This window comes from Leuresthes tenuis, unplaced genomic scaffold (assembly GCF_036924035.1).
Source record: "Leuresthes tenuis unplaced genomic scaffold, fLeuTen1.0.hap1 SCAF_6, whole genome shotgun sequence".
Taxonomy (NCBI): Eukaryota; Metazoa; Chordata; class Actinopteri; order Atheriniformes; family Atherinopsidae; genus Leuresthes; species Leuresthes tenuis.
Genome location: NW_027325360.1, coordinates 7,102,065 through 7,129,989, shown reverse-complemented (window position 1 = coordinate 7,129,989; position 27,925 = coordinate 7,102,065). Strand labels below are relative to the sequence as shown.

The 27,925-nt window shown below is 40.2% G+C and overlaps 1 protein-coding gene across 1 annotated transcript; it reads left to right on the top strand.

The window, feature by feature from the left end:
- The first annotated feature begins 2 nt into the window (after positions 1-2).
- dmrt1 (doublesex and mab-3 related transcription factor 1) lies at positions 3-27,712 on the top strand. Its single transcript, XM_072387334.1, has 6 exons — positions 3-240; positions 1,828-2,002; positions 3,955-4,112; positions 8,468-8,470; positions 10,023-10,194; positions 27,555-27,712. Exons 1-6 carry the CDS (start codon positions 22-24, stop codon positions 27,710-27,712), a joined length of 885 nt encoding a protein of 294 aa, XP_072243435.1. The 5' UTR covers positions 3-21.
- Positions 27,713-27,925: the final 213 nt, after the last annotated feature.

Genomic DNA, 27,925 nt, shown 5'->3' with positions numbered 1-27,925 from the left:
CTGCAGTTATCAGCAGCAGCCATGAGCAAGGACAAGCAGAGCAAGCAGGTGCCAGAGTGCACCAGACCCCTGTCTCCGACCAAAGGCCAGAAGTCCCCCAGGATGCCCAAGTGCTCCCGCTGCAGGAACCACGGTTACGTGTCTCCTCTGAAGGGCCACAAAAGATTCTGCAACTGGAGGGACTGCCAGTGTCCCAAATGTAAACTGATAGCGGAGAGGCAGAGAGTCATGGCGGCGCAGGTAACCGTTATCTCCGCCAACTGTCACCTCAAATTGCGTCTGACCCGTGAAAAGCCGAAGAGACTGTGTGGAGAAAATTTATTCATAATTGGATATATTATTTTTTTGAAGCACTAACAGCATGTTTACCCTCGTTTTCTTATGTGTGCTAACCAAGAAGTCAAAACTTAAATCTCAGTTTAGCTAGCGAAGTTTCCACCAGCTAACGATTAGCTAGATTTCAAATAACCGAGCTAATAATGTTATTCATTAAAAGTTGCTAAAGCTTATATGTGGAAAGTAACAATAAGCCTACAACAAATAGATAAGCAACACTTCAATTTCTGTTCACATTTTGCATACATTTAGTTTGTAACTTAATTTCTATTTTGAAGTTACATTTTGGGGGTTGTAAATAGATACATTTTAGATTTAGGCTCATTGGTGACTATGTTTTGAGCTCACTTATTGATATACTGCACATTTTAAAACTGGCATGTGCAAACAGCTTCATACGTAAATGGATAGTATCTTATTATCCCTAATGGAAATCTAAGATAAGTTGTAGGACTGCGCAAAAGCCTGCAGCCAGCTGTTATTTTTTCATATTTTGCCTCCAAGGAGCCAGGCTTTCTGGTAATCTATGAAAGTGTTCTCTCATTTTCAGTATTTGACCATTTTCAACCAGGATTGTGTTTGTCTGTTGTTTTTTGATCCATAGAACACTGACTGTCTCATTCAAGCAGTTCTTAAGGGTTGAGCAAGTGCTGTTTCTACACATAAAAGACAATTTAGCGAAGAATCCAGTTTATCTTCAAATATATGATATAATGAGGCTTTTGCATGGTCTAAAAAGCAAGAAACAAATTCACCGGCAAACCAAAATGGAACATCCAACCACGGCTGACTTATGTGGATCATTTGTGTCTTGAGTAACTGACTCATAATCTGGTATAATACCTCCTCCTCTATAACATCTAATCTATGCCTTACCAGAATGTTGCACTTTTGTACCTGTTTTATTTGTCCTCCGTCGTGTAAACAGATTGAAATAGATTCAACTTTCAATGCATAGGTCAAGGTTTCTTACTGCACTGGAGCTTGAATAATGATCCACTCTTGTAAATGCATTGAAAAACTGCTAAACTGCTGAAAATAAATGCCAGCACCCATCACAGTTTTCAACAGCCCGTTGCTAACTCGACACATTGCTTATATTGTTCAGTGTTCAACATGTATTGTTTATAATTTATGTTTATTATGAAACAGATTAAAAACAATATAATCAGATAATTCATTGGTATCAGAATATTCTTGGATTTTTTTTTGGTTTACAGGTGGCTCAAATAACCTATTTTTAACTACTGACAATAAAATAGCTGATAGAAGTGGTTGATAAGCTTTATCTTTGAAGTGCAGATATACAGTAGCAATGTTTTTCAGCGATATCTTCCCACTTCATACCTTAAAGTGGTTAGCAGGTTAATGAACGAATCAAATGTACATTAGAAACTAGATAGATAGATGTCACAAAAATCCTGTGTCCAGATTTTTTTTTTCTTTCTGTGCCATACAGTTTCTTATTAAACCTCTCCTCCTCCCTTTCAGGTTGCTTTGAGGAGGCAGCAGGCTCAGGAGGAGGAGCTTGGGATTTGTAGTCCTGTGGCGTTGTCTGGTCCTGAGGTGATGGTGAAGAACGAAGCTGGAGCAGACTGCCTGTTCTCTGTGGAGGGACGATCCAACACACCGAACGGCATCTCCAGCTCTTCTTTAGCTGTGGCAGGTAAAACACAGCCACAAAAATTCTATCAAAAGATTTGGAGAGGAGGCAGAAATATTTGAAGAGAGCCTGAAGAGAGCCATACATGATATTATTCCTCCAATTCAAAGCATTAAAGATGTGTTTGGCCTCTAAGTGGTGGTCAGCTGATATTGGAAGATTTGACAGTAGCACTTAAACTGTTTAGATTTAATGCATTTTATTGATTCATTTTTTATTAAATTTGATATAAAACATTTAAAATATTAGCAGATTCCTTTTAAATCACGGAAGACTGGCTTTAAAGAATAACTGTACGCAAAACTATCGAAAACTAGCAAATGTGTAATATATATCACAGTTAACTGCGATCCTGAAACAGTTACGGCTGATTAATTCAGACCAACAGGATATGATCCGCAGGTACTGAAGTATTGAACTGATTAAGGTTTTTTTTTTTTTTAAAGCAAAGTGACAAACACACCTGGTTCCAGCACGCTTGTTTTGACAAAACTGAACTTACAAGATATAAACAGGTGCTTAGATGACATCACAACTGATTTTTACTGGGTTTTTTTGCACTGTGATCTAAGATTTTATTCACTTTTTTAAAAAGTGCTTCTCAATTAATCCAAAATGGATCAGCAGACATGTCAAAAACTATCCCACCTGCTGAATTGGTTCGTTAAACCCTAATACGAGTGGATTATGACTTTATAATGAAGTCATAGTTAACACCAGACTCAGACTGATTGCTTTATTAAACTCACTTCATGTACAGAGAACAACACGCTTTCAGCTGTTTGACCCTGATCAGTATCACCATAAATGGATTGATTTCCATTGATTGTTTTCAACTGGTGTTTAGAGGACGTGAGTAAGGAAAAGTTTATGGAAACAGTAAAATTAAAAGGTAATCTTTGGCTAATGTGCAAAAACGTACATCTGCAAGCTTAAGGTGGTTTTCGGCTGTTTGAAACAAGACTCGATACCCATCAGTGGAAATGGGCCTTGCATCTCATCGGCTGCTTCTGGTCTGAGTTGACGAAAAATAAACTCAGGTGACTGTCAGGTGTCTTCCCAGATATGACATAATGTCCCAGATAATCCCATAGATTAAAGTAATTTAATAAAACCAGTTGAAGGAAAGTTGAACTCTTATTCGCATTTCCATTTTGTGGGTTTTCAAAAATATTTAGAATAAATATTTAGAATGAATCTGAATAACTATTTGATGGCAGCAAATTCAAATGCTATCCTTGAATTTGTTCCTGCAGGGAACACGGTATATGGAGTTACGATATGATGAAGGTCAAGGCTGCTCATGCTCAGATTTCAGCCTCTTTATCTTGGCTGCAGAGAGAGTGGACTGTGGTGGAAAAAGGAGTCGAGCACTCTTTGATACGGTGATGACAAGACTTGCTGTAGAACAGGGACAACAAATGTCATTATATTTGGCTTCACTGGTGCACAGTGTCTTCATTGTGCAAGACCAAAAGATCAGGGTCTGCCTGAGAAGAATGTGGCCTTGCTGATAAGAAAAGTACAACAGATAGCGAGTAATTATGTTGTACTTTTCATCCTGATAGAACGATCCTGTCCTGTCTGCATGTTTGACTCCTGCAGGTGGTGCTGTTGGCAGTAGTTTGATATTTGTTTGGACAGAATGACCAGAAAATCCTGCAGTTTTCCAACTGATCCAACTGCATCTTATATTAAACCAAAAACAATGATGTTGCTCTTTAGACTCTGAAAAAAACCATAAAAAAAACATAAATGATAGCTGCTGTCGGATGCATACATTTGAAAGCAGATGATTGTTTGCTTAACTTGTATCAAAACAAAATTTTTTGCATAAATCTAGCCTGCGCTTCACCTTCCAAATTTTCTGAAAGTCCTGATAAGGTGCCCCAAGCTTTAACCTCTGAGCCCCTGTTTGTCTTATCATCCGTCCATTCTTCGGGTCTTATTTCCAGGAAGCCGCTCGGCACCGTCATCCAGCCCATCAGCTGCTGCCAGGGCTCATACTGAAGGATCGTCCGACCTGCTGCTGGAAACCTCGTATTACAATTTCTACCAGCCGTCACGCTACCCCACCTACTATGGCAACCTTTACAACTACCAGCAGTACCAGGTAACATACCCCTCAGCTGTTTTTCAATAAAACTCATACAAATAGTTAATGGTATGTGTTTTACTGTCTTTGATATATGTTGAGGAAACATATGATCCTGGAACAGGATTCTGTTGGGTGAGCTCAGTGGGGAAATTGCAATTTCTAAACATTGTAATATTGTTCTGTTTCCTCAAACTTGACCTGTAACGATGGTTAAACTATTGTGGGTCAGTTTGTAATAGAAACACTTTAAGGGAAAATGCATAACTTTAATGGTAAGAAAGTCTCTGATGCCTTATTTCAGCCATTATGGGACAAAAATATTAAGAACATAGATATATAGAAAAAATACAGCTTTTCACCAACCTTCTTCTAACTTTCCTGACAGTATTATGTAATGCTTCACATAATGTACAAAGTTCCTGAAAATACCTTGAAATGTTAACAAACTCACTTAAAAGCAGACCTAACTAGATTTTCCTACTAATCTAAAGCAACATGCCCTGTTACCTTTATTTCGCCACATAACTGGTTCCTTTTCAAAGTTGACTCAACAACCACTTATCTGTAAATGTTATCTCACCATTATCATTTCTGTGGCTTTCTGAGTGTTTCAGTAAGATTTTAATCTCCCAGATTTGAGCGTAAGCAGCTCAAATGACAAACGGAGACTTTCGGTTGAAAGTGATTCCCCACAAAAAGCCTCAGATTTTGTCAGAAGTGGTGATGATTATTTGCTGTTTGATTTGTGATATGTCGCATTTGAGAATTGTCAGTCTATATAATTTCACAGAACTGGCTACTGACAATATTTCAAAGTTGATAAATAATTTAAAAATGTAGTAGCATATGCATTGCAACCAGCCTTTCTTTTCTATTTCCAGGCTGGTCTGGAAATATGTCGTTGATTACCGTTTGAAAATGAATTACAATCTCCAATGAATAACAACACAGTCCATTAGCAAACAATTTAGTGTTCACCATTCTACACTTAGAGAGATTATTCACTTGAGGAAAACATTCAATACAGTTGTCCATCTTCCCAGGAGTGGACGTCATAGCAAGTTCACCTCAAGGTCAGACTGTGCCATGCTCAGAGAAACTGCAAATAACCCAAGAGCTACAGCTCAGACTCTGCAGGCCTCAGTTAGCATGTTAAATGTTAAAGTTCATAACAGCACAATTAGAAAAATACTGAACAAGTATGGCTTTTTTGGAAGGGTTGCAGCAGAAAGCCTCTTCTTTCTAAAAAGAACATGGCAGCACAGCTTAGGTTTGTGTAGTTACATCTGAACAAGCCACACAATCTCTGGAACAGATGAGACCAGTGTGGAGATGTTTGGTCATAATGCACAGCAGCACGTTTGGAGAAAACCAAACACAGCATATCAGCACAAACACCTCATACCAGCTGTCAAGCACGGTGGTGGAGGGCTGATGATTTGGGCTTGTTTTGCAGCCACAGGACCTGGACACCTTGCAGTCATTGAGTCCACCGTGAACTCCTGCAGTGATGTTGCAATGGTCCAGTCAAAGTCCAGACCTCAACCTGATGGAAATGCTGTGGTGGGACCTTAAGAGAGCCGAGCATAAACAAATGCTGCAAACCTCAATGAGCTGAAGGAACACTGTATAGAAGAGTGGGTCAAAAGTCCTCCACAATGATGTGAGAAACTAATAACATCAGAAAACATTTACTTCAAGTTATTGTTGATGAAGGTGGTTTTACAAGCTGTTATACCGTGGGGCTTACTTAGTTGTTCACACCTTGCTTCTACACTCTTGCTTAGTTTTGTTGATTAAATGATGACACAGTCTAATATGTCATGTGTTGTTTTTCATCTGAGGTTGTTGTATTTAGCTAATTTTAATCACCTGGTAAGGAACACATTATTTTTATGAATGAGATGTAAAACCTTAGAATTGAAAGAGGGTTCATTTTCTTTTTCACATGACTGTACATCCGTCTACCTTTTCTCCAAACAATCAGCATCGGCCTTTGATAAACACTTATCGGTCAAATTTTACTGTAGTTCCCAGAGCTGATAGTGACATATTTTAGATAAAAATATGGTGCAGAGAAAATTCGTGACTTAAACAGTTGAAATAGCTACTGATGAGTTGTGTTTAGTCTACCGCTTGATTAGTGTGATAGTAGAAAGACTGATGATTAACTTGAACGTTTCTTCATGTCATAAATCACAGACTTTACCAAGGATATGACCTGTGTCACCTCTTTTTCATTACAGATAGATACATGTTTATGCAAATGTCACACACACACACACACACTTGGTCACTCATTCACCCATCTTTATAGTCACACTAGTTTATGCTTAAATGTATCTATTGTGTCAAAGGAGATGAGCTTATGCATGAAGCAGATTAGATCTGTAACTCACCAGTGATCTGATGATGTGGTTTGTGTTTTATGAAGAACATTTGTCCACCCCTGCTCCCCCTCTACCTCCCCTCAGTGGCAACATCTAGTTTTGGGGTCACTGCCTCCGCCAACCTGCAGGCGCACAGCAGAGGCTGAATTGCAAAGGTTAATGGTATTGTCTGTCGGCAGAAAAACAAACCGCTATGCCTCAGTGCTTGAGGAAGAAAGTGAGCGCATTAATGCTAATCAGTTAGCACTCTTTAGCATAATTTAGCCATCCTCTTTTGTGATTTATGGTTGTTTTAGGGAAGTTGTCAGGTTGAGAGGGCTACGTGCTACGGTTCTTCAGATTCAGGAACCACTTTTTAAAAAAATGTTTTGAATGAAAAGCTATTTATTTGACGATGCATTTCAGCACGACACACACAGTTTGTAACAAGAAAAATAAAACAAGATAAAACATAAATCTTTTTTACATGTGTAGGAGAAATGTTCATGCTACTATTGTTTAAAAGACCCTTTTCCCTTTTGTTCCCTGTGTCTCCTTTACCTGTCCTAAACATTCACAGTTTAATGGACTATATTTCAGTTTTAGTATGCCAAACTGAAGTGATTATCCTTGAGTCATAGTTTAGATTTTGTCTCCATATTTGCAGAAAAACACTGACTTTGCATTAAGTTAGCATCTGAAGGTGGAAGTCATTTCTCATCGTGTCGTTGTAACATCTTGCTTTATTTGTTTTGCATAAAATGCTTTTTAACTTTTTGTAATTATGCTTCTTATCACATGCATGTCGTGTGTGTTATATTTGTGTCATTTTCTTTGGTCAACTTCGCTGAAATTGTGTTACAAGTCAACTCTCCTCAGCAAGAAGTCCAGTGCAATGTGCATTTCCTCTAAATCATTGAGCTAATCCAGCGTTAGCAGTTGTCATTATATAGTGATCTATAACTCTGGAGATAATCCCTTCATAACATGCAACCCCAGAGGAAACAATGTGGTCGTTATCAGTGTAAAGCCATCTACCTCCTGCTCTTCTCGGCTGTACACTCAGTGGTGCTTGGCTGTCATGCAGGTGGATGATGATAATATAAGGGTGGTGTAGAGCTTCCAGACAGGAGATGGTGCCAGATAAGAGGAACAGGCCCTGTCAGGGCGGTAAGGAGGGCCCCCCAGGAGTCAACATGCTAAGAGTTTATTGAAGGTACTGTAGAAGCATATATCTTCAGTAAACTGCAGTGCACATCTGTCTCTCTTCTAAGTTGTTCCATAGTTGCAAAAAGACAGAGTTGTAGGAAACTCCAAGGAGTTAAACCTCCTGACCACAAATGAATTACCTTTGCCAAAATCTTTCACTGAAATTTGCTTGCCTGTAAATGTTCAGTGCCAGTAAATGTAGAATGAAATGGGACTTTGAGATTTTTATTTTCATCAAGCCGCCAACAGCTCATCTATGATTGCGAGAACCAAAGAGTGGCCAGTGCAAAATCCCTGTTTAGGATCTATTTCAGTGGCAAAGGCAAAGAGCTGTTTTGTGCCTTGTTAAGATGAAGGTAAAAAAAGATTAGTCTCATCGATTACTAAAAAAATAACTAACTTACACTTATATGTGGCTTTTGTCTTTATTACCACATCACACGACTCCACTGCGGTCCCATGGGTTTATCATCGTCAGCACCCATCAGCAGTCATATAAGCATGACACCCAGCTGGAAACAATGTGCTGCACCCTGAACTGCAGGGGTGAGCACAGGCCCGACAGAAGTTTGAAAGACGTGTTTATTTACAGCATTACACATGGAGGCTGTGAAAGTGAAAGGAGCAACCCACCGGCACAAAGAAACACGATGGATCCATTTTGCTGTTCTACAGGGTTGACTGCTCACTTGAAATCCTGCTGTGTAGGTCTGACCCCTGCTGTCCAATCCAAAATACTGAATCATTTGTCTCAGAAACACAAGTCTTATCAGTTACTGTGTTCCACCCCAGTCGGTAGGATCATCAAATGCCATCTCCTATTGTTGCAATGTTTCACAGCATAGCGGTAATTACGACTACACCATGGGGAGCCACTTTGCCCCCGCCGATGGGAAATGTGCTTAATATTGATGTATTTTTATTAAATTGCATGTTATACTCTCACTTCTTTGCCTTTGCTTTTGGATGAATACACAGCACAGTTATACTCTTAGGCAGATGCACAAAGACCAGGACCTGAATAACTACCTGGACTCAGTTAAAGCTGCGTAAGCACTCTGCTTCTGCTATATGACTTCACCATGTGCTGCTTGATTTGGTGACCAAACCACGTGTTTAAATTGCATATTTTCTATGCATCATATAGCTTTTGATGAAATCATAAGTGCAGTTAAATTCGGTTATTCACCTCATTAAAAAGATGAACACTGGCAGAGGTTTATAAACCATTTATTTTACATTAACAGTCTGAGCAAGGTTTTGTATGTGGATTTGTTTATGACCACTGGGTGTGAAAATTGTCAGTGAGCAAGAAATATCCTTCCTTTAGTGAGCAACTTTTACTGGGACAGTTTTGTTTGCTGCTATATGTGTCCTGGGAACCCTGAGCTTAGTGCACTTTCAAGACTCCAGCCCAATCTCTATTGTATTTTTCACAGCCTAATACAAGAGCTGAGTGTAGCTTAAATAACAGTTTATAAAGCTGTCGCCGAACTGATGGTGTGGACAATACGGGTGACATATTACAGGCTGACAGAAATCAAATTCCATAAAAATGAAATTGAAAACCCTCAGCGAGGCGGCCTTGCTGCTGAGTAGACAGCTCGTTTTAAAGTTTTCAGAGGACTGGAAAAAGACATCTCTGTCTCTGTTGCAGTTCATTTTTTTGGAACAAGCCACATATCTGTGAAGTCAAACACTTAAATTCCCTCTCAGTTTAAGTTGTTAATGTGTTGGCTGGGAATTTCAGGTGAAGGATTGGAAGGACTGCACAGCCTGAGGAACAGCGTCGGTTCGGTATTAAAAAATGTTACTTCAGCACGAGGATACGTATCACTGTGCAAGGATGTTCTGTGAATAATTGGGCTGCTGTCGTGTTGCTAGCTTCTTTTGGGGGTAGAAAATGAATGGGTATCATGGAGGTAGCAAAGACCTTTTTTACCAGCACTTGTAGTAAGAATGTTTTTGTTTTGTTTGTTTCTTCATTTGTTCTGCGAGGATTCGTTTTACAGCATTTTTTGTGACACAGAAAGTCATTTATTCAAAACATTATTTTTATTTTCTTAACCATGGTTAAAGGCTCTGGAAATGTCACAAAATTTGGTAAATCCGTTGGTGTGATTTGATGGACGGGAGGGGCTCATGTGTGTGTGTTACATGAGTGTGCTGAATCGAAGAGATGTGGAAAACCTCTAAAATATCTATTATAAAAGTCTATTGACTATTTTCTGAATATTCCGACTGCTGGTCGAGGAAGAGAAGTTTTATTCCCTAGTTTTGTTACTGCCACTTTACAGACCTGACATGCTTTTTTTCTCCTTTGGTTTTATGTGTTTTTATGACACAGATGCCCCATGGTGATGCCCGCCTTTCTAGCCACAACATGTCCTCTCAGTACCGCATGCATTCCTATTATCCAGGAGCCACCTACCTGACTCAGGGCCTGGGCTCCACCACCTGTGTGCCACCCTTGTTTAACCTGGACGATAACAACAGCTGCCCCGAGACCATGGCTGCCTGTGAGTGTCACAAAAACACTCAAAACACACACTTCTCAGGCCCCATAAAGTTTTACCCAGAATTTATCAACAGTACATTGAAGGGAGGATTGCACTCAAATCAAGAGTGTCATAAAATTTCATTTTTACTTTTATTATACTTTTTACTTCATACTTGAGTGCAGTTGCAGTACTTCAGAGGTAGGTCTGACTCAGGTGTTTCATTACTGTCAAAACTGGGAATTTAAACTGTGAGATTCAAAGTTACTGTGTTGGATGGTGATAGTCACCTCATTGTCATCCTGTCTGAACGATGAACGAAATTCATTAAAATATTTGAATGTGTCTCCCTCAGAGTGATTAAAGAGAAGAAGATAAACACATATATTGGCTATTACATAACTGTTTTTGAATCTGTAAACAACTAACAGTGCAGCTCTGCTTCTTTTCATCACGTTTGATCTCTGATCTCTGCAGCACCAGATTTCTGGCACTTTACTTTCCAGATCTCAGATGATAATCTCAGCACAGCGTAGCTGCTGACGATAATTGCCTGGATTTTATGCCTTTCTTACTTTCAGTGAATGTGGGTAAATCAGATGGTGTGTATTGCTTAATAGTGCAGTGAAATCTTTCTGGAACTTTGTAAAGATTGCACGTTAGTGCACAATGAGAGTGGCAGAAAAAAGAGAAGGCTTGGGGGCTGATTGGCATGCCTGTTAAAGTGACAATTCACATGGAATGAGACGTTTTTAAACAGAGCTTCGTCTGTGAGCGTTCTTCTCGCTTTTCAACATTTGTTTAGCAGTATTAGTGACAGAGTCTGCCGCTCACAGGTTGCAGTTAATTTGCGTTTCTGTGTGATATGAAAGCTCTGTATGACATTTTCTTTATGCTCAACATGAGTTCAAGAAGAAATGTTGACATTTTTTAGAATGCGTGTCACAGATTTGGTTGAAATCGTGTTAATTAAGTGTAAAAAGCTTGTTGCTCGATGATATCTTTGTATAACCATAATGAAGTCGCTGCTTACACTAACCTTCCTCTTTTCACTCCAAAGAGAAAAAAATTAAACTTTAGGGCATTTAGTGATAATAAAGATGAAAGCAGGAGATTCCAGGTTATCAAGGACCTTGGTGTTTTCTTTATTGACCTTTACCATATGTGTGACATTTGATAACTAGTCTCAGAACTACTATAACCTCGTACCCTAACCAATCACCTGTACAGGAGATTTGGGATCCTCTTATTTCCTGGTGTACTGAGTATCGGTGTGCGGTTGTAATTCAGTAGAGGGAGTTGGACTAAACAAACGTCAGAGTTAAAAACAACAGCTGCAGTGGATATCCACAAGATGAAATTTAAGGGAGCTGTTCTTCGGGAATTACTGCACTCTCTGGGAATATCTGGGATATTATGTCATCTGGGTTGTTTATTGTTTACTGGCTCAGACCAGAACCATCTGGTGAGGCACATCATTTTCACATTTGCCACACACGACGAGATTCACATTGTTTCCATTCCCCCTAATGGACATCAAGGCTGGAAAATCCTTGAAAATTCCTTAATGTTTATATGGTGTTTTCAAGGTTTGAAAAGTGCTTGAATTTTTAAGATACAGTGCTTGAAGTTGATTTAAATTGTGATTGCATTCATTTGGTAGTTTTTTTTTTTAATAGTTTGCTGTTTAAATGAAGAAACAGAATGCAGGCTAATTGTTTTTGCCTCAAGCAGCACAGCTGTTTCCACATCAACAACCAGACGGCCAGTGAGACACAGCCTGCACAGCGCAGGCAGCCAGTGGAGTAGCAACAGGCTATCTGCCATCCCCTGCCATGTTTGCACACGGTGCCCTATAAATGCAGTGAGATGAAGGGCTGTTGAACCAAACTGAAGTTATTGGTAGTTTGATTTTCCGGAGCGTTTATTTCTTGCTCAGTGTGGAATCTATGTTTTGTGTTTAAGGGTTTTTTAAGCTATAAATGGCACTTCTGTCAACTGAAGTCTATTTGCTTTGATTACATACATTACAATACATCTTATTCAAAAAGGCTCAGGAAACTGATGGATTGCCTTCTCCAGAGACTAATGTTCTCATATCTTTCATAATTTCAGTCAAGAATTTATTGAAATCAAAGAGATTTGTTAGTCATACTCAGGTTAGCAGGTTATTTAGGACGTCAGGTATATTTAAAGATAGGTGACACTTCCTATTACCTCTTCTGATTAACAACCTCTAAACGCGAATCAAAAATAGCAGTGCAATCAAATGACTACAACTTTTTCACATGGATGTTGTCAGCCATCTCAGACAAAGTCAGCTTTATGATGACACCAGCCAGATTTGATCTGATAGCGAGTCATTGCTACTAATCTTTTGTTTCTCATCCTGTAGATGGATCCTGATTGATATTTGGGTATGCCGATTATATCGACTCAGATATCACAAATAAATCAGTGTTAAAATGTGTTAAGTTTGAACATAGTTTAAAATAAGATCCTGTATTCACATAGTTTCACATCAATCTGTCTGCATCACTCGTCTGAATGCTGACGGGAGTCAGGGGAGTTGGGCTGTGTCTTGTTGATTAGTAGCAAACTGGTTTGTGAATATTTTGCTCCTTAAAATTGGCATTGTGAGGCTGTATGAAACTGTGGTGTTAGCACATTCTTGTGTGCTGATGGTAAGAAGATGAGGCCTTTCATAATTTGTTTATTGTCACCAGCAAAATCCACACTGGAGTTACTGTCCTCTGCCCCAGCTGCAGTTATATGTTCTATCAGAGTCAGTGCTACTGACTGAAGAAATGCACGTTTTACACCCACTTTTATATGACCTGAGACAGACATTTATCACTTGTATGAAGCCGAAAATAAAACATCTCTGTCCGATGTCAATAGTGTTTTCAGTTAAGTGCAAGAAAGAAATTCTAACATGTTTTTGTTCAACTTATATTCTTATTTTCCTGAATAGTGGTGTATGTATTTAAAAATACTTAGAACATGAGTCTTATGTCTTATTTTACCCACGGAGCTCCACTCCTTCTGTGGCTCTGTTCTTGTGTTGCATTGCATTGTGTGAAGGACTGCGTTGAAAGGACAGAGGGGAGGAGCATCAATAGCACAACATCAATATCCTTCTTTTAGAGAAAGAGACACTCACACTACCAGCATCTTAAGCCTGAAGACCCCCACACCTCTCCTTGTACCTGTGTTTGTTTATGACTTTCACCTGTCCCTCGCCTGTGGGGGTCCCGCGTCAGCCCCCTGTGGTGAATCGCCACGCTCCATTACAAGATAACAACACTCTCAGCGGGTGGTCCCACATTTGGTGTCAACTCAGGCTCGAGCTCCACAGAAACAAATGACCTAAATCTGTGGCTTAGCACCCTTTTTTCCCCCTTATTTTTGACCTCTTAGGAGAAAGCCACAAGTTTATTTACACAAGTTAAATATGTTACTGCATTCATTAATCAAACTGATTTTTATTGACGACCGTATCGACCTGAACGTATCTGCCCACTGCAAGTAAAAGACTAAACAAAAAGCAATTGCATATTTCTTTTTTTTTTTTAATCAATATATAGAGACAGATGAAACACGGCGCCTATGACTCCATTAAATAAACACACAGATCGGTTTAATTTCTCTAGATGAGCCTAAGAGAGGTGCTCAGTTCTGCTTTGCTAATTTGCAGCTTTTGCACCCAGCTGCTGCAGAGCTGTTCGTGAGCTTCTGGAGATTTGTAGCTTCAGCTCACACAAAGTGCATTTAGTTTACAGTATGCAGGAATGTGAGCATCAGAGTCAGCACAGATCCAGTTCCTCCCAGGAAGTTACTTTTGCTATTGTTAGCTGTAATGTTATATCCTCATATGTAAGTCGCTTTGGATAAAAGCTTTTTGCGCTGCATTCGACCATTTTGCCCAACAGCAAACCAAGCAACAACAGGAACAGTCATGCGTACCGGGACTGCTCCTCATGAGATAGAGCTCTCATCCCAGCATGCAGTGCAACATCTACCTAGGTTTGAATTATAATGGAAAAAATGACCGGCTTTCTTTACAGTGATAAAGAATAACACAGTCTCTGTAACACTCCTGAGTGATGAATATTTTTGACATAAATCCTCTCAACTCGAATCAAAGTTTTATTGAAGGAATCAGTTTTTTGGATAGTCTAATTTACCTCATTAAAGCTTGTTTGTGTGATGATATAATTGTTTGGAAGCACAGAGGGATAGAAATGAATGCCTTTCTTTAGAGGAAAAGCAATGATTTTATTAAACGTACAAGTATAGAATATAAACTGCTTTCATGTGAAACATTTTGCCTTTAGGCTTGAGTTTTTATATTTTCAAAGAGTTCGTCCAAACACTTGATATTTACTCTGTACGTCCGCTGCCAGATACAGCGTGTGGGAGTGTGTCATATCTTCCAAAGTTTGAAAATGCCTGCCTTGTTTTTATATTCGGTTGTTTCTGGAACACTTTTAGAACTTTAGGTGTTATGTGTAGATTAGTATGAATGTATGTTAGACTTTGGCCTTGATATTTTGTCAGAAAATATGCTGTTTTGTGTTCATTAGCTTTCTACTTAACGTACCGTAGCTGCAGAATTACTGCTGACTGACCAGTAGACTTATATTGATATTATCCCGTAAAACCGCTAAGAGGACGCCCTTTTTATGCATCTGTTTTTAGCTTTGCTCATTTGCACAGACCAAATGGAGGTGGCATGGTGCTGTCTCAGTGCGTGCTTTCAAGGCAGAATTGGAGGTTTGATATATAAACGTCTATATAAACAGCATCAGTGTCTGATTGTGGTGTGTCTCACCCTGCCAGAGACACAACAACACTCTGCGCCTAACACACAGCTTTTGGGTAGGCTTTTCAGAGAAATCCAATGTTTTTTCATTTTTTCCTCTGTTAGTGAACACATCGTGCACATAGTGATGCAGCCACAGACATGCATGTCTTCACTCTGAAAGTTTTTCACTGTGAGTAAAGAAGACCCAAAGCTGGCAATTTATGGGCATTTATCTTAGCTGGAAATATAATAAATAAAAAGAATAAGCATACTATCTGATGACAGGTGGAGACACGTTTGTTTGTGGAGGAAAAACGTAACAAATGACTAATTAAAGTTTTGCACTGAACCCACATTTGTTGGCAACAGCCTAAAGGTACCTTGGTGCATTGGCCTCTTTTATTACCTTATATGTCAGTTTTCTGACGTGCATTTATATTTTGAGACGAGTGGAAACAGAGAACAAAGTTGAGGACCTTTAAACCTTTTTTTGGACATTGAGAAATGTCTCGTAATGATTTTTGTTTTTATTACTTTCAATTAAAACAAAAGTAGTTCAAAGAGATCAAATCTAAATTGGACTGTATCCCAGTCATCAGGTCAGAATGGGATTTTTTCCCTTTAAATATTGCCATGGGTGCATCTCCACTTTTGGGGACTAAAACGGAGAATTATTTAAATTATTGGTTGACCTTGAATTGGGTTTCTTGATTGACTGTTTAATTTACTACATGTGAAACTAAAATTGTCTATAAAAGAATATAATACCTCTTTAAATGGTCTTAATTTCAGTTTACTATCAAAGAAGAAAAGCTGCTAGCATTCGTAATTGAGAAGCTACAACAACTTAGTTTGGATATTTTTGAAGGAAATGATTTATGAGTATTTATGAGAAATGAATAGTTCCTGAATCTTAAATGATTAATCAATTGATCCTCCCAATAATAGGCCCATTCATTAAGGAACTGGCTTTCACCATCCCATAGCAGCTGAAGTAATGGAGTGAACTGGTTTGTGAATTGGTTTGTATGGACTGGTTCAGCCCATGAAAAAGAAATAGCTGTGAGCTGTGAGCCTCCCTGCCCTCCCCTTCTACCTGGCTGCCAAACGGCACCCTGTCAGATTTATCTCCCTCCCTGGATAAGGCTAATCATTTGGCCAAATACAAAGATCCAAATAACCTTCAAGAGTGCCACGCTGTCCTTTCCCCTCCCCTCCTCGCCTTCTCCTCCTCCTCTTCTTCCTCCTCGCTCTTCGCCCTCCCCCTTCGCAGGCCCCGCTGTCTCCGCAAAATTGCCTTCTGGAGTTAGTGAGCGGGAACAGTTAAGATTTACAAACAATGATGAAGCTTGTCATGCGTCTTTCTCCATCCGTCACGGCGGTCCGGGCGGAGCTGTGGGTAGAGCCGTCCTGGTGTTCTTCATAAAAGCCAGCTCCCTGTGAAATACGCCCCCGGCCGGCCTGTTTACTGCCCCACGCTCGTCAGCAGCCCCGCCGCTGTAAATCGCTGGGCGGGAGGTGACAGTGCAGTCCATCAAACTCCCTCCCCGCCTCCCTGCCCTCTCAACATCTCACCTCACTCTGCCCCCCTCTCCCCACTCCATATGTACACTCTCAGAGACACTCACACTGTTTCTCCACAAATACCTGCCTCCCTTCCTCACCAGGACCCAACCGAGGAGGCTCAGAAGAGTTATGGCGGTTTCAGCCTTACAAGCGACTTCTTCAAGCAAAGTCTGTCAGTGTCTGTGCTGTTCTTTCCTTTTTGTCCTTGTCTAGACTTCTAAATTTACAACTGTTGAAAGTTTGTAAGCTGTCAGCACAGCAACTTTCTCGGCTTTTTGTTTTTTTCTTTTGAACCAGATTAATTCTAAAGTCAGTCCTCATAACTGAGCGCCGCTGTGGTGGCTATACATTTGTCTGTTTTGTTATATTGGTGTCAGCACGGAGCGTACAGTAATTTAAATGCAAATCAGATTGTTGAGGTATTGCAGATGTTAATCCTGCTAATCGATAGACCTGTGTGAGCCCATTAAGTTAGAAATCCATTACTATCTTTCTAGATGATATTCTATTGATTTTTCTTGCTTCAATCTATACTCTACTGTACACCAAAGTGAGTTACTGCGTATAAAGTCGGTCGTTTCAGGTTCTGCGGCGCCACTGAAAAATAAGCCTGAAAAAAACGGCAAGAGATTGCCGTCAGTAAGTTTCTTTGTTTCGTGTATAAAATGGGTTTTACCTGCTTTCGGATCAGATTACTTCACACCCACACACTCTGTCACACTCATACAGAATGTATCTGCGCACACACCGGGGCTGCACTCATTTTGGAGACGTCACAAAGGCCTCTCACTCTTTTGGATTTATTAAACCTGAAACAAATCGGCACCTTGCAGCCAAGAGGTGACCTTTTCAAAATGAAAGGCTGTTTCATGTCATGTAGCAGCCAGAGTTCATTTCTGAGGTCGCTGACATGCTCGGAACATCACTCACTTCAGAGAACAGTCACTTTCTGTCCTGCAGGATTGTCACCTGGGCAACGACTGGTTGGATTATTTAAAATGATTCGATAATCCACGGCGCAGTGGTCTCAGGACGCAGGACTCTCGCCACTCAAAAAGATTGGTGAAACTGACACAGCGTCAGTCCACCTCCTTGTCATGGCCGAGGTGCCCTTGAGCAAGGCACCGTACCCCGGGCGCCGCTCCAGTGTATCTGTCTCTGTGCATGTGTGTCAACAGGTGCCAGCCTGGAAGGGTTAAAAGCGGAGGACAAATTTTGTGTATATGCATGACAATAAATCTGATCTGATCTCTTAATCTAACATTTCCGCCAAATAAACGCCGGTTTTAACCTAAACTGTTTATCGACTGTTTTGATGTGAAAGAAAGAAAACTAGAGACTAGAGAGTGGTTAAACAGATCTCCCACTCTGTAAGAGAGCTATGTTCTATTCAGCGCTGAGACCATGGGGGATAAACGTGACTGAGTGACTTCCCAACACCAGCAGTTAGCTCACATGAAGGGTGCAGTCAGAACTCCCATTCATAAAGTTAGTTACGTTATTTTATTTTTGATCTATTTTTACTATGAAAAGCATTCATTTTGATAAGAAAACTGTGAAGCGCAGGAATGAAGCTGCGGCTATGAGCTTTTTCTTCATTGTTCATCAAATCACTCTGAAAATAATCCTAATTAAGTTGTTTGCCACCATCTTTTTATAGTTGTTTTTAAAATTCTATGTTTATAGTTTCTGTCCTTAGTGTGGAAGGCCCTTAAATCTGAAAGGTAAACTGAGATTTTAGTTCATCTAAAGTTTCGTGATCGACACACATTTAACACACTGATGAGATATAGCTCCTCTCTAAATTGTAGGCCACCCGACCCGTGTAAATATCTAAATTTCCTTCAGTTTTTCTAACAATGAATCTGTGTTAAAGTAATTTGAAACAAACTGTAACTAAAAATCAGCCATGGAGAAATCAACCCTATGGGTCCCCAAGGGGCCCCGTTGTATGTGTTGCTGGTTGTGTCTCTCAACAGAGGAAAAAGTCATGTGTGACCTGTCAGATTGTCTTCTCCACCTTGTTGTGCTGCTAAGTGCCCTGAGGGCCTCCGGGGCTGTGGATGGGTTAAATACCAGTGTAATTGTCTGCTCAGGGCACAAGCACTGCAGTAATGTGTTGTACAACACCACCATTAACACAGGCCTGGGGCTGTGGAGACATTAAATGGCCAGGGCTGTGTAGTTTATGTCCTCTTATCCTCACTCTCTATTTCTCTTTCTGGCTTACACACACATGCCAACACACTCTCACACTGTTCTGCTCTGAGTGACTTCAAAGGAAATGAAACCTGCTGACTTTAACCTCCTTCCCTCCTGAGCTCAGCTGAGTCTGGCTGTATTGGATTTTAAAACACAATCAGTGTCATTTTTGAAAAAAAAAAAAAAGGTTTCCAAGCATGGTACATTAACTGAAAGCACTTTGCACTACTGTCACTAAAATGGACAGAACATGTCTGGTTTTTCATTTCTGTGCAACACATTTGGTTAACTTTCAGTTGAAAACTCTTAAGTCATAGTTTTGCAGGCTGATCTCATCATGTCTTGAGTTTTTTTAAGGCTATGGTAAAGATTATGCAGAACTGACGCCTTCTGCAGCCTGGTCGTCTTATTCTGATGAGCAAAAAATATCATAAAGTCTTTATCAAAGAGGAAGAAGGGCTTTGTTCTCTTTGATCCAGATGCATTGTTGTGCCATTTAAATATTTTGTTAGTTTAAAATGCCATTTCAAATAGTGTAGACATAAACAGCTGTTTTAATAAATAATTCATCTTTAATGTGGTATTTGCTTATTTTCCATCTGACCCTCAAACGAGGGAGGGAAAGAATATCAGTTTTCAAATTTTTTTTGGAATATAGGCTTGTATCTAAATTCAATCGTCATATAAATAGCCTCTTTGTACACTGAATATAGCAAAGTTATTATTCTCTGTGTCAGTTACAGTGTCTTCCTACCTAATCATGCTCTTCCAGTCACTTTCGTTTCATTGCTTTGAGCGGCGGCAGCAGCAGCTCAGGTTGGACTGACGAATGATGTTGCTTTGGCAGCTCCCTGAAACAGCTGAACGACTTGGATAAACACATTTGGCAGTTTTAGCACAAGCGAGAGGCGTCCTCCTTTCCATAGCAATATATTTCCCTCTTCCTGTGTCCTTTACTTTGGCATTTTTCTTACCCTGTCTGCTCAGTGAATCTCATGTTTAAAATTTAATGATAGAAAACTCACGCAAATATTGATCCGAGGCCTCAGCTCATTATTGCATATCCATAACTCTTCTTCGATGGATCGCGTCAGGTAGCCCAGCGATAGACTGACATGCCATTTTGTGAGCTGATGGGGCACAGTAGCCGAAATGGAGATTCAGCATGTGGACGATGGCTGTTTCACGCCTCTCTGGCAGTCATCTTCACTGGGGACAGATTGGTTAACAATGCAGGAGCAAAGGGTCCTCTCTGCTTAATTAGCCTTTGACCTCAACACTTGATGCCTTCTGTCAGCTTCTGTTGGTCCTCCACTCACATCAGCTCTATTGCAAACCAATAATGAGCATTTAAGTGTTTTCTGACCTCCCATAATGGCCGCAACAGAGACTGCATCCCTTTGAACAATTTCTCAGTGGCTTAATTTGGGAGATGAGGGTGAGAAATATATGGGAGATTTAACTGCACACAATAGAAAGAATAGTCGTTATTCGTGACAGCACAAAAGCTTTTATTGACTCTGTTTAGTTAGTTGATTAAGGTGTTTGATGTGGCTTAAAATTAGTCGTAGCTCAGGCGTAGCGTCCAGCGTTATTGTCAGAGTTGTGGTCACAGTTAAGCGCAGACAGACGGGGAGATCTTAGCTCATCGATTAAAAAGAAAGATTGCAGCGGTTTGGTTTTATTAAACCTCAGTGGGAGCGGATGTATATCTGTTAAGATGTTGAAACCTGCTCATGAATACGAGCAGTGTGGTTTCTTAGTCTGCTGTCTGCAGAATGGGCTTTTATACCCTGATGTTATGCACACGTCACCTTTTCTGTTACTACCTTATGAGCTGAGTCCGCCTCTTCCACAGAATGAGACCTGACCAGCCTTCTGCACTTCTGAAGCCATATGACATTCTTTTAAATCGCCTGTGTCTCCATTAGCTTTTATTTCTCTGTATTTGTCAACAATGTGAGTTGCTGTTTAATCCTCGGTGAGGCAGTTCGATCGTGCTCGGAAAATACCAGTATTTTAGAACTTTCTTATTGGACATGCAAGGAAGTTAGATGTGAAGCTCGTAAAATGATTGACTTGAAGTGTTCTTTAAACTGCAAAATAGAAGTAAACCTCAGTAGCGCTTTATGTCCGCAGGTAAGGGCAGAAGATATTACTGCGGAGATTATGTACAGAATAAGTCATTTGAATATTAGGTTTGGTTTGACTCTGCATAGCACCTCATTCATGGGAGCCAGATGATGATTTTACTTTTACCACCACTAGAATGTCTGAATTTTACTTAACCAGTGAAATAACTTTTTAACTCGCTCTATTTGCCAATTAAAATGCCAATTATCAAAGTATCTTTTTAATTTTACCTATAATATTTGCTAGTTGCAACTGAATCATAGATAAATAGTCATAGATCATAGTCAGCAGATGCGACTGCATCAACCTCCATTCAGAAAAACAACACACAAAGAACAAAGAAGAGGAGGAGCAGGTGATTAATTATGCATCATGAACACGTGATGTTTATGATGGCTACCTCACGTATCCTAAGTTTGTTTGGAGTGTCGGCTGTGCACGTTCTGAAACAAACACTACACCAGTACTTTGAGGTACTTATGAGTGCTGAGTTTGTTACCTGCAGTAGTCGGCGGTCACAGCGTTCTCGGTTTGAGGGAGTAGTTTGTGTCAGGGAGCGAGGCTGAGAGCTGACTCTTGTAGACGAGTATAAAACACGGTGCTCTCTGGACTCGAGGTGTCCTTGCCACTGAGCGTCATAAATTTATCGGGCCAAAATGTTTGGTTCTAAACATAATTATATACGATAAGGTTGCAGATTCAATGACTACATGTCATTGAATCTGTAATATGCTGTTATTTTTGTGCTGTAGCTTCATCATATTAAACTTTGTAGCATTAGGAGTTCTAACAAAAAGTCAGAGTAGATCAGTGAATTCAGTTTGGGGGGTGAAGGTCTGAGTTGTCAACATCAGCTGAGTGACATAAGCCTCCGCTGTTCAGTGCTCAGTCTTTAAAGCCTGCCTGCCTGCTCTTTGACTGAGTTTTCTGGGCCATTAAGTCCTGCTGCTGGTCTGGTCTGATGATGAGCAGCCAGACACCCATAATGTTCCCAGAGAGGAGCGTCCATCTCTACAAGGGTCGTCCTCATGTGCCGGACACACATGGGACCCTCTCAAACTGGCCAGGGCCAATGTTTTTTAGACACAGCTCGTATCATTTTAATGGCAGACATTTAATTCCAGGACAACCTTGTCATGTGACAGGCAACTCTTCATTCTTAAGATTGAATTTTTTTGCTCTCGTGATAATAGTCCCACTAAGTGCTGCTGGCCCTGGACACGTTCAGGCAGGTGATTGTTTCAGGTATCTTGCAGCTTGTGCATGAAACACTTTCACATTGTTACTAAAATCTTTTTTTTTTTACGTTCAGGAATAATAACATCTGCTGTAACAGTGTGAAATGTTTTTATCACAGCAAATAGTCTCTCCTCTTAATTCAGAACTTGTTCCTTTAAAGTAGTCATGAAAACTCACTGTAAGTACAGCTGAAGGCAGACTCTTGTGCGTGCGCACTTTGTGTGTGAGTGTTTACTTAAGCGTTATCTACCCCCATGACCCTTGTGTACGGGGGATGAGTGTAGAGTATGAAACCCACAGAGCGAGCTTATCCTCGCTGGATCAGACTGAATTACCATCTCCACTCACATCTGGGCTTTTGTTCCCCTCTTTGGCAGCAGCAGAAATGATTGCACCTTCATTCACACCCTCCTTCCTCCTCCTAACAGGACAAGTGGGAGGTTAAAAAAGCTTCCTTTTGTTATTCCACACAAAGACTGTTTAATAGTTTGGAAATCTTATATAGAGTGCTGAGTGACTGAAAAAAGGGCAAAAGTTCACGTAGGAGAATAAACTCTCTCAACATCACCAGCAGGTAAAGTCTGTCTTGTTAGATGCTGCATTCTGAAGTTGAATAATGGAGACTCGTGACAGTTTAGGCTGTTACATCTCACGTTAGACTTGTGATGTGAGTTATTATCAGAGATGTGTTTGGCTTTCATGTGATACCGCATTCAGCATGTACTCATGTGTTGGTCCTTCATAAATAGCAATTACATTTTTGTGATTATTTCAGATGATGTGATGATTGACTGATATATTTATGATGTCAGCTCATTGAGTCTGTTGTACAGTTTTTTTTAGAAAACCTAATAAGTAAACAGAAATATTCCTATGAATCATTTTCACCAGTAGATGCAATCGTAGCCTTCGTGGTGTACTATCTTGAGCCTATTTGCCCCGAATGTTTTGAGTGGTAAACAGGGGAATGTTTGAGTCTTTCTGAGACATCAGTTCAGTGAAAATCACAACCTTGTGTAAGAGCTGCTATTAGAAGAGTCTATTTTTAGGTTTATGAAGGAACAGTTCTTTTCACAACTTTCATGGGGACGATCAGAGTCTCCTCAGTCTCCCGTCACCTGCTAGACAGACTGAGGGTCATAGTCCATTGCTAAAACAAAACAAAACAAAACAAAAAGAAAACAACCGTGATGACACAGCGATCACATAAGCACTCTCTCTTCATTTGGAACTAATTTAAAAAAGTCCTGACGCTCAGAAAAAAGCACACCAGCCTTTATGCCTCTGAAATCAAAACCACTGATGGCCACTTGACTCCAAAACATTACCCGCTTATTTAAAAAAAACAACTCACCGATCAAGTCTTTCATTGGGCATTGCGATCTCGTTAGCTTTATTCGCTCCATCTGATCAGTGTGCTGCTGGTCCTTCTAAAACTAATTAAATAAATAGTAGGGGTGTGACGAGATCTCGCAAGATTAAACTCAACGATATTTCTTGTTGCGTTAAAAATCCAGTCTTGCGAGATTTGTTAGCTATTCGAACTTCTATTTGTGACCTGTGGGGGCAGTAATGTGCCTTTGCTACATCTAGCCTGCCAGAAGCTAAAGAAAGAGAAGGAAAAGAAGAAGAGGAGGAGACGGAGGGGAAGCAGCACTTGCTGCCAGAATCACATCGTATTACCATTGAAGATGCCCCCGCCACTTTCAAATCGTTTGTTTGGCAGCATTTTAGGTACCTGGTGGAAATGATAAATGGCAGTAGAGTGACTGATAAGACACGGACAATATGCAAGCATTGTATGAAAATAATGCCGTACACCGCTGCAATTTAGTTTCAATTTATGGAAGAATTAAAAGCTCATGCTTACATCATGCATGTAAAGAGTTAGAATAAAACATTTCAGAATGCACATGCAACTCATTAAATAAAAGTCTGTTGGTCCAGTCATTGGTCATGGTAGTTTTTTTTTTTTTAAAGTGTATGGTCCCACCCCTAATAAATAGATGTACTCAGCTCATGGTGACAACTCATCGCTGTAACTCTAGACTTCCAGCAGGTGACGTCACAGTGACTCCGTCATTCATTTACAGTCTATGAATCAGACTCGCTTGAGAGTCAGATGGACGTGCATGTGATTTATTGCTCGAACTGAGGTGATTGAGGGGGTCAAAGAGAATCTACATTCAGGTTTTCCTTCTTCATTTTAATGGCAGAATTCAAACAGCGCTTGGATGCACCACCTGCAGTGGAGTGTGGGTGGAGAACCAAGCCATACAGTCAACAGAGGAGAAGATAATTTATGTTAACACACCAATTATTCTCTAACTGAAGAAGCAGTTGGATGACATCACCGCCTGCTCCTGTAAATAGTGATGGGAATTTGTTCAGCTGATCAGTGAATCAAACAAGGCTGCTTTGAACCACACAGTACCATCAGCATGCCAACACATGATACTCGGCAGATACTATGTTTACTGTTTTCACCGTGTTCTCACCCGTCAGAGCATCGTCCAAGTTATCGGAGCTGATCCGTAGGAGGCCGTGATGGCTGGCGGTAAATTTACATGCAGTACGATACCAGTAACAGTCAGCTGATGATGACAGTAATATGTTAATTAGTCTGAGTGTCAGCAACAGGTGCTTGACACCTAATTGAGTTTGAGGATTTCTGCTGTTTCGGCTGCCTGACATTAATCTGTATTAAACAGCGGAGCAGAGGACAGTCGGATGCAGCAGAGAACATGTGTACCACAGTGTGTCATGATTTAACATCGCCACTGAAGCTAACACGTTCGGCTGCTTTCGGCCTTTAATTACATCGTAGATTTCCTGCTGATGAACAGACAGGGAATTAACAGTGAGCGGGCTAATTCACAGCTGCCCTCCACACCCACCGGCTGTTATTGCTGTACAAGTAGACCGCTGAGGGATGAAAAAAGAGCACGGTGCACTTAGCTACACAAACATTAGTATTAACGATTGGGCTGTCAGTTCAGAACTGGTGACAAACTGCAGACGGGCAGAAATTGGAGTCCGAAACCAATCAGGAAGTTAATGAGGAGAAAAATTACTCCTCTTTTCCTTCCCATCACTGCTGAGGAGAAGAGAGGGAGGCAGATCTTTAAAATGCAGCTACATTTGAATGAGTTTCACACATGTCACCTGACAGAGGTGTTCTGTAAAGATAAAGATTACATTTTTTGACTATTCTGTAAGATAACACACCTTTTGAATAGTTTTCTTTGACATTTCTACATTTTTCTGCTGTTTTTCAAAAGGAAAAACAGTAGATTGAGCAACATCAGTGACTGATCTGCTGAATATTTTCTTGATTAGACGAATACAGTAATGAGTTCAGCATATTTAGTTTTGTCCCATGGATTTAAATAATGATTTTAAAATAATCAAATTTAAGAAACTGACTTTTTTTTCCCAAAAAAGTTTTTGCTGAAATTCCTGCAGATCAACTGATTGATGCAAGGCCTCTCAGACCTCTGCCTTAAATCACACTTTTGCCATTTTCAGGCTGTGTTGTACGGCTGCTTGTATCCTCCAGTGTTCCACTTCTCCTATGATCTATGTGCAGAAATGTTATATAATATCCACACAGCTATGTGTTTGCATCACCTGAGAAGGAGTAGTTTATAACCTGAAAAGTCATCACTGAAACTATTTATGCACATTAAATTATTGATCTATTTCTCATTTATTATTCATCATATAAGATTGCACTCACCGTGGAATAGAATTAAACTAATTAGGTGATTTAGAGATCTTCATAAAGCTGTGTGTTACACAGTTTTTTTTATGTCTTTTAGCCTCTAACATGCAAGTTTAGACGTATTTGTGTCCAGGTCCACCATTTTCTTTTTTGTTTGGAGCAAATCTCCTCGAAACCTTTAGATATAACACATTTCACAGACTCAAACATGTACTGAAATAGCCAATCAGTAAATCAACCAACCATCCTAAATCCCAAAACTAAATGACGGTCTTTGCAGATAAATGTAATACGATGTCAAAGAAAGTGAATGACTGCAGAAACAAAGCAGCCAAATGTCCACCGGGTGTTGGTATTGTGTGCTGTAGCTGTGGTGTTAAAGCAGCTGGGTGCACATTACTCATATGTTAACAGTAAAAGATATAATGCTGCTGTTTCGAGGCCCCTGTCTGCTGTTTTTGCTCACTGATTCAATTTGCTGTAAATCCACAGCTTTGCTCAGAGTCACGTCACAGTACAGTCATCTTTATATCCACAGAGAGGAGCGTTTGTTCTGAGTAGACTCTTCTGTTCTGTCTGTCTCAGCGTGTGGAGACGTGTTTATTTTATGTGCGCTCTGCTCTACATGAGGCAATATGAATTTATCTTTTTAATGACTTTGAAGAGTATCTGAGAGAAAGATTTGTAGTTTAAAGATAGTTGAAATATGTGGAGGTATTTTAGCCTGGGATAGATTTTAATAGCCCTGGCTGTTTAATAGGCTGACCTCATGTAGCCAAAGCTTTTTTATTCTGACAAACAAATTTGCAGTATGATTATAGCATTTCAGGTCATTTAGGTCATCATCAGTGTAAATCTGTATCATGTATGTAATGTAATTTAACAATAACCACGTGAGTAAGTGATTTAATGTCATCTCGTCAGGGTTGGAGATGTGCAACAGTGGATGTAAATTCAGTCACACTGGAGCAGCAGACTCCAAAACCAAAAGTAGAACCGAACCAACAAATAGCTCACATCTCTATATTAAGGTCAAATCAACCTGTATGGACTCAGGTTGGACTCCTTCTCTTTAACCAAAGACTGCACGTTACGCAGTGGAAGAAAAGCAAGAACTTTGCTCGCTTCAGAAGAGACTCGGGTTCAGCATATTGGAACTTTAAATAAATGGTCTTCTGTGGTGTGGAGGTAACATCGAAGACATCAGACAGAAGTCCTGCAGCAGCATGTTGTCTTAATGTGGATCGTTGATGTTTTTTTATGAATTAGATGATCAGTGTCACTTTGGACTGAACCAGGCTAGCTACTTTGTTCTTTCCTCTATGAATTCTACATTTAGAAGATTAAGACTGTGGACTCAAAGACGGAGCGTTGATAACATCTAATTATTGGCTAAATAAAAAAGTTTGGAAGCTGCTCAGCAGGTTTGAGGCTACAGATGTGCTGAACCGGTTACTTTATCATATCTCAGCAAAATGAAAGGTTGATGGTTTAGAATAACAAACTAAATTAAAGGAAAGGGTCAAATAAAATAACAGCAGCAAAAGATTCTCTAAGTTTATGTCTCGGCATCGTAGTAAACTGTGTTTCACCGTGAAGGCATCTGTTACCCTGTGAATAACAATGTGTGGGAACAGCTTCATGCTCACACAGCGCATCGGTAAAATCAGAGGATCTCTGAGCAGGACTCTGTCTGTCTCGTCCCTGCAGCCTTCTCACCCAGCGGCATCACCGCCGGACACGACTCCAGCCTGACCTGCCGCTCCATCGGCTCGCTGGTTAGCGCCGACATCAAGGCTGATTGTGAGGCCGGCGGCCAAACGGCAGACTTCACTGTCGACTCCATCGATGGTGACACCACCAAATAAAAGAGGACGTGGATTTCACTTGGTTCAACTTCATTGTCCTTGAGAAACTGTTTGATAGTTGCTGCAGTGTGATTGCCATGTTTCCCCTCTGTAGCTGACAAGCAGCTTGTTTGTGTTTAGTTCTTTTTTAGCTTCAGATGTTAAATCTTTGGTTGAAACCAGTTCATTAAGCATTAAGTGTCCGAAAAGTGACTAAAACTACATTGACTCTTG

Excerpts from the sequence above, each read along its gene's own strand:
- dmrt1 (XM_072387334.1), top strand. The coding sequence starts at position 22 with ATGAGCAAGGACAAGCAGAGCAAGCAGGTGCCAGAGTGCACCAGACCC. Across the intron at positions 2,003-3,954 it reads CTCTTCTTTAGCTGTGGCAG|GAAGCCGCTCGGCACCGTCA; the intron begins GTAAAACACAGC and ends TCTTATTTCCAG. Across the intron at positions 10,195-27,554 it reads CCCCGAGACCATGGCTGCCT|CCTTCTCACCCAGCGGCATC; the intron begins GTGAGTGTCACA and ends TCGTCCCTGCAG.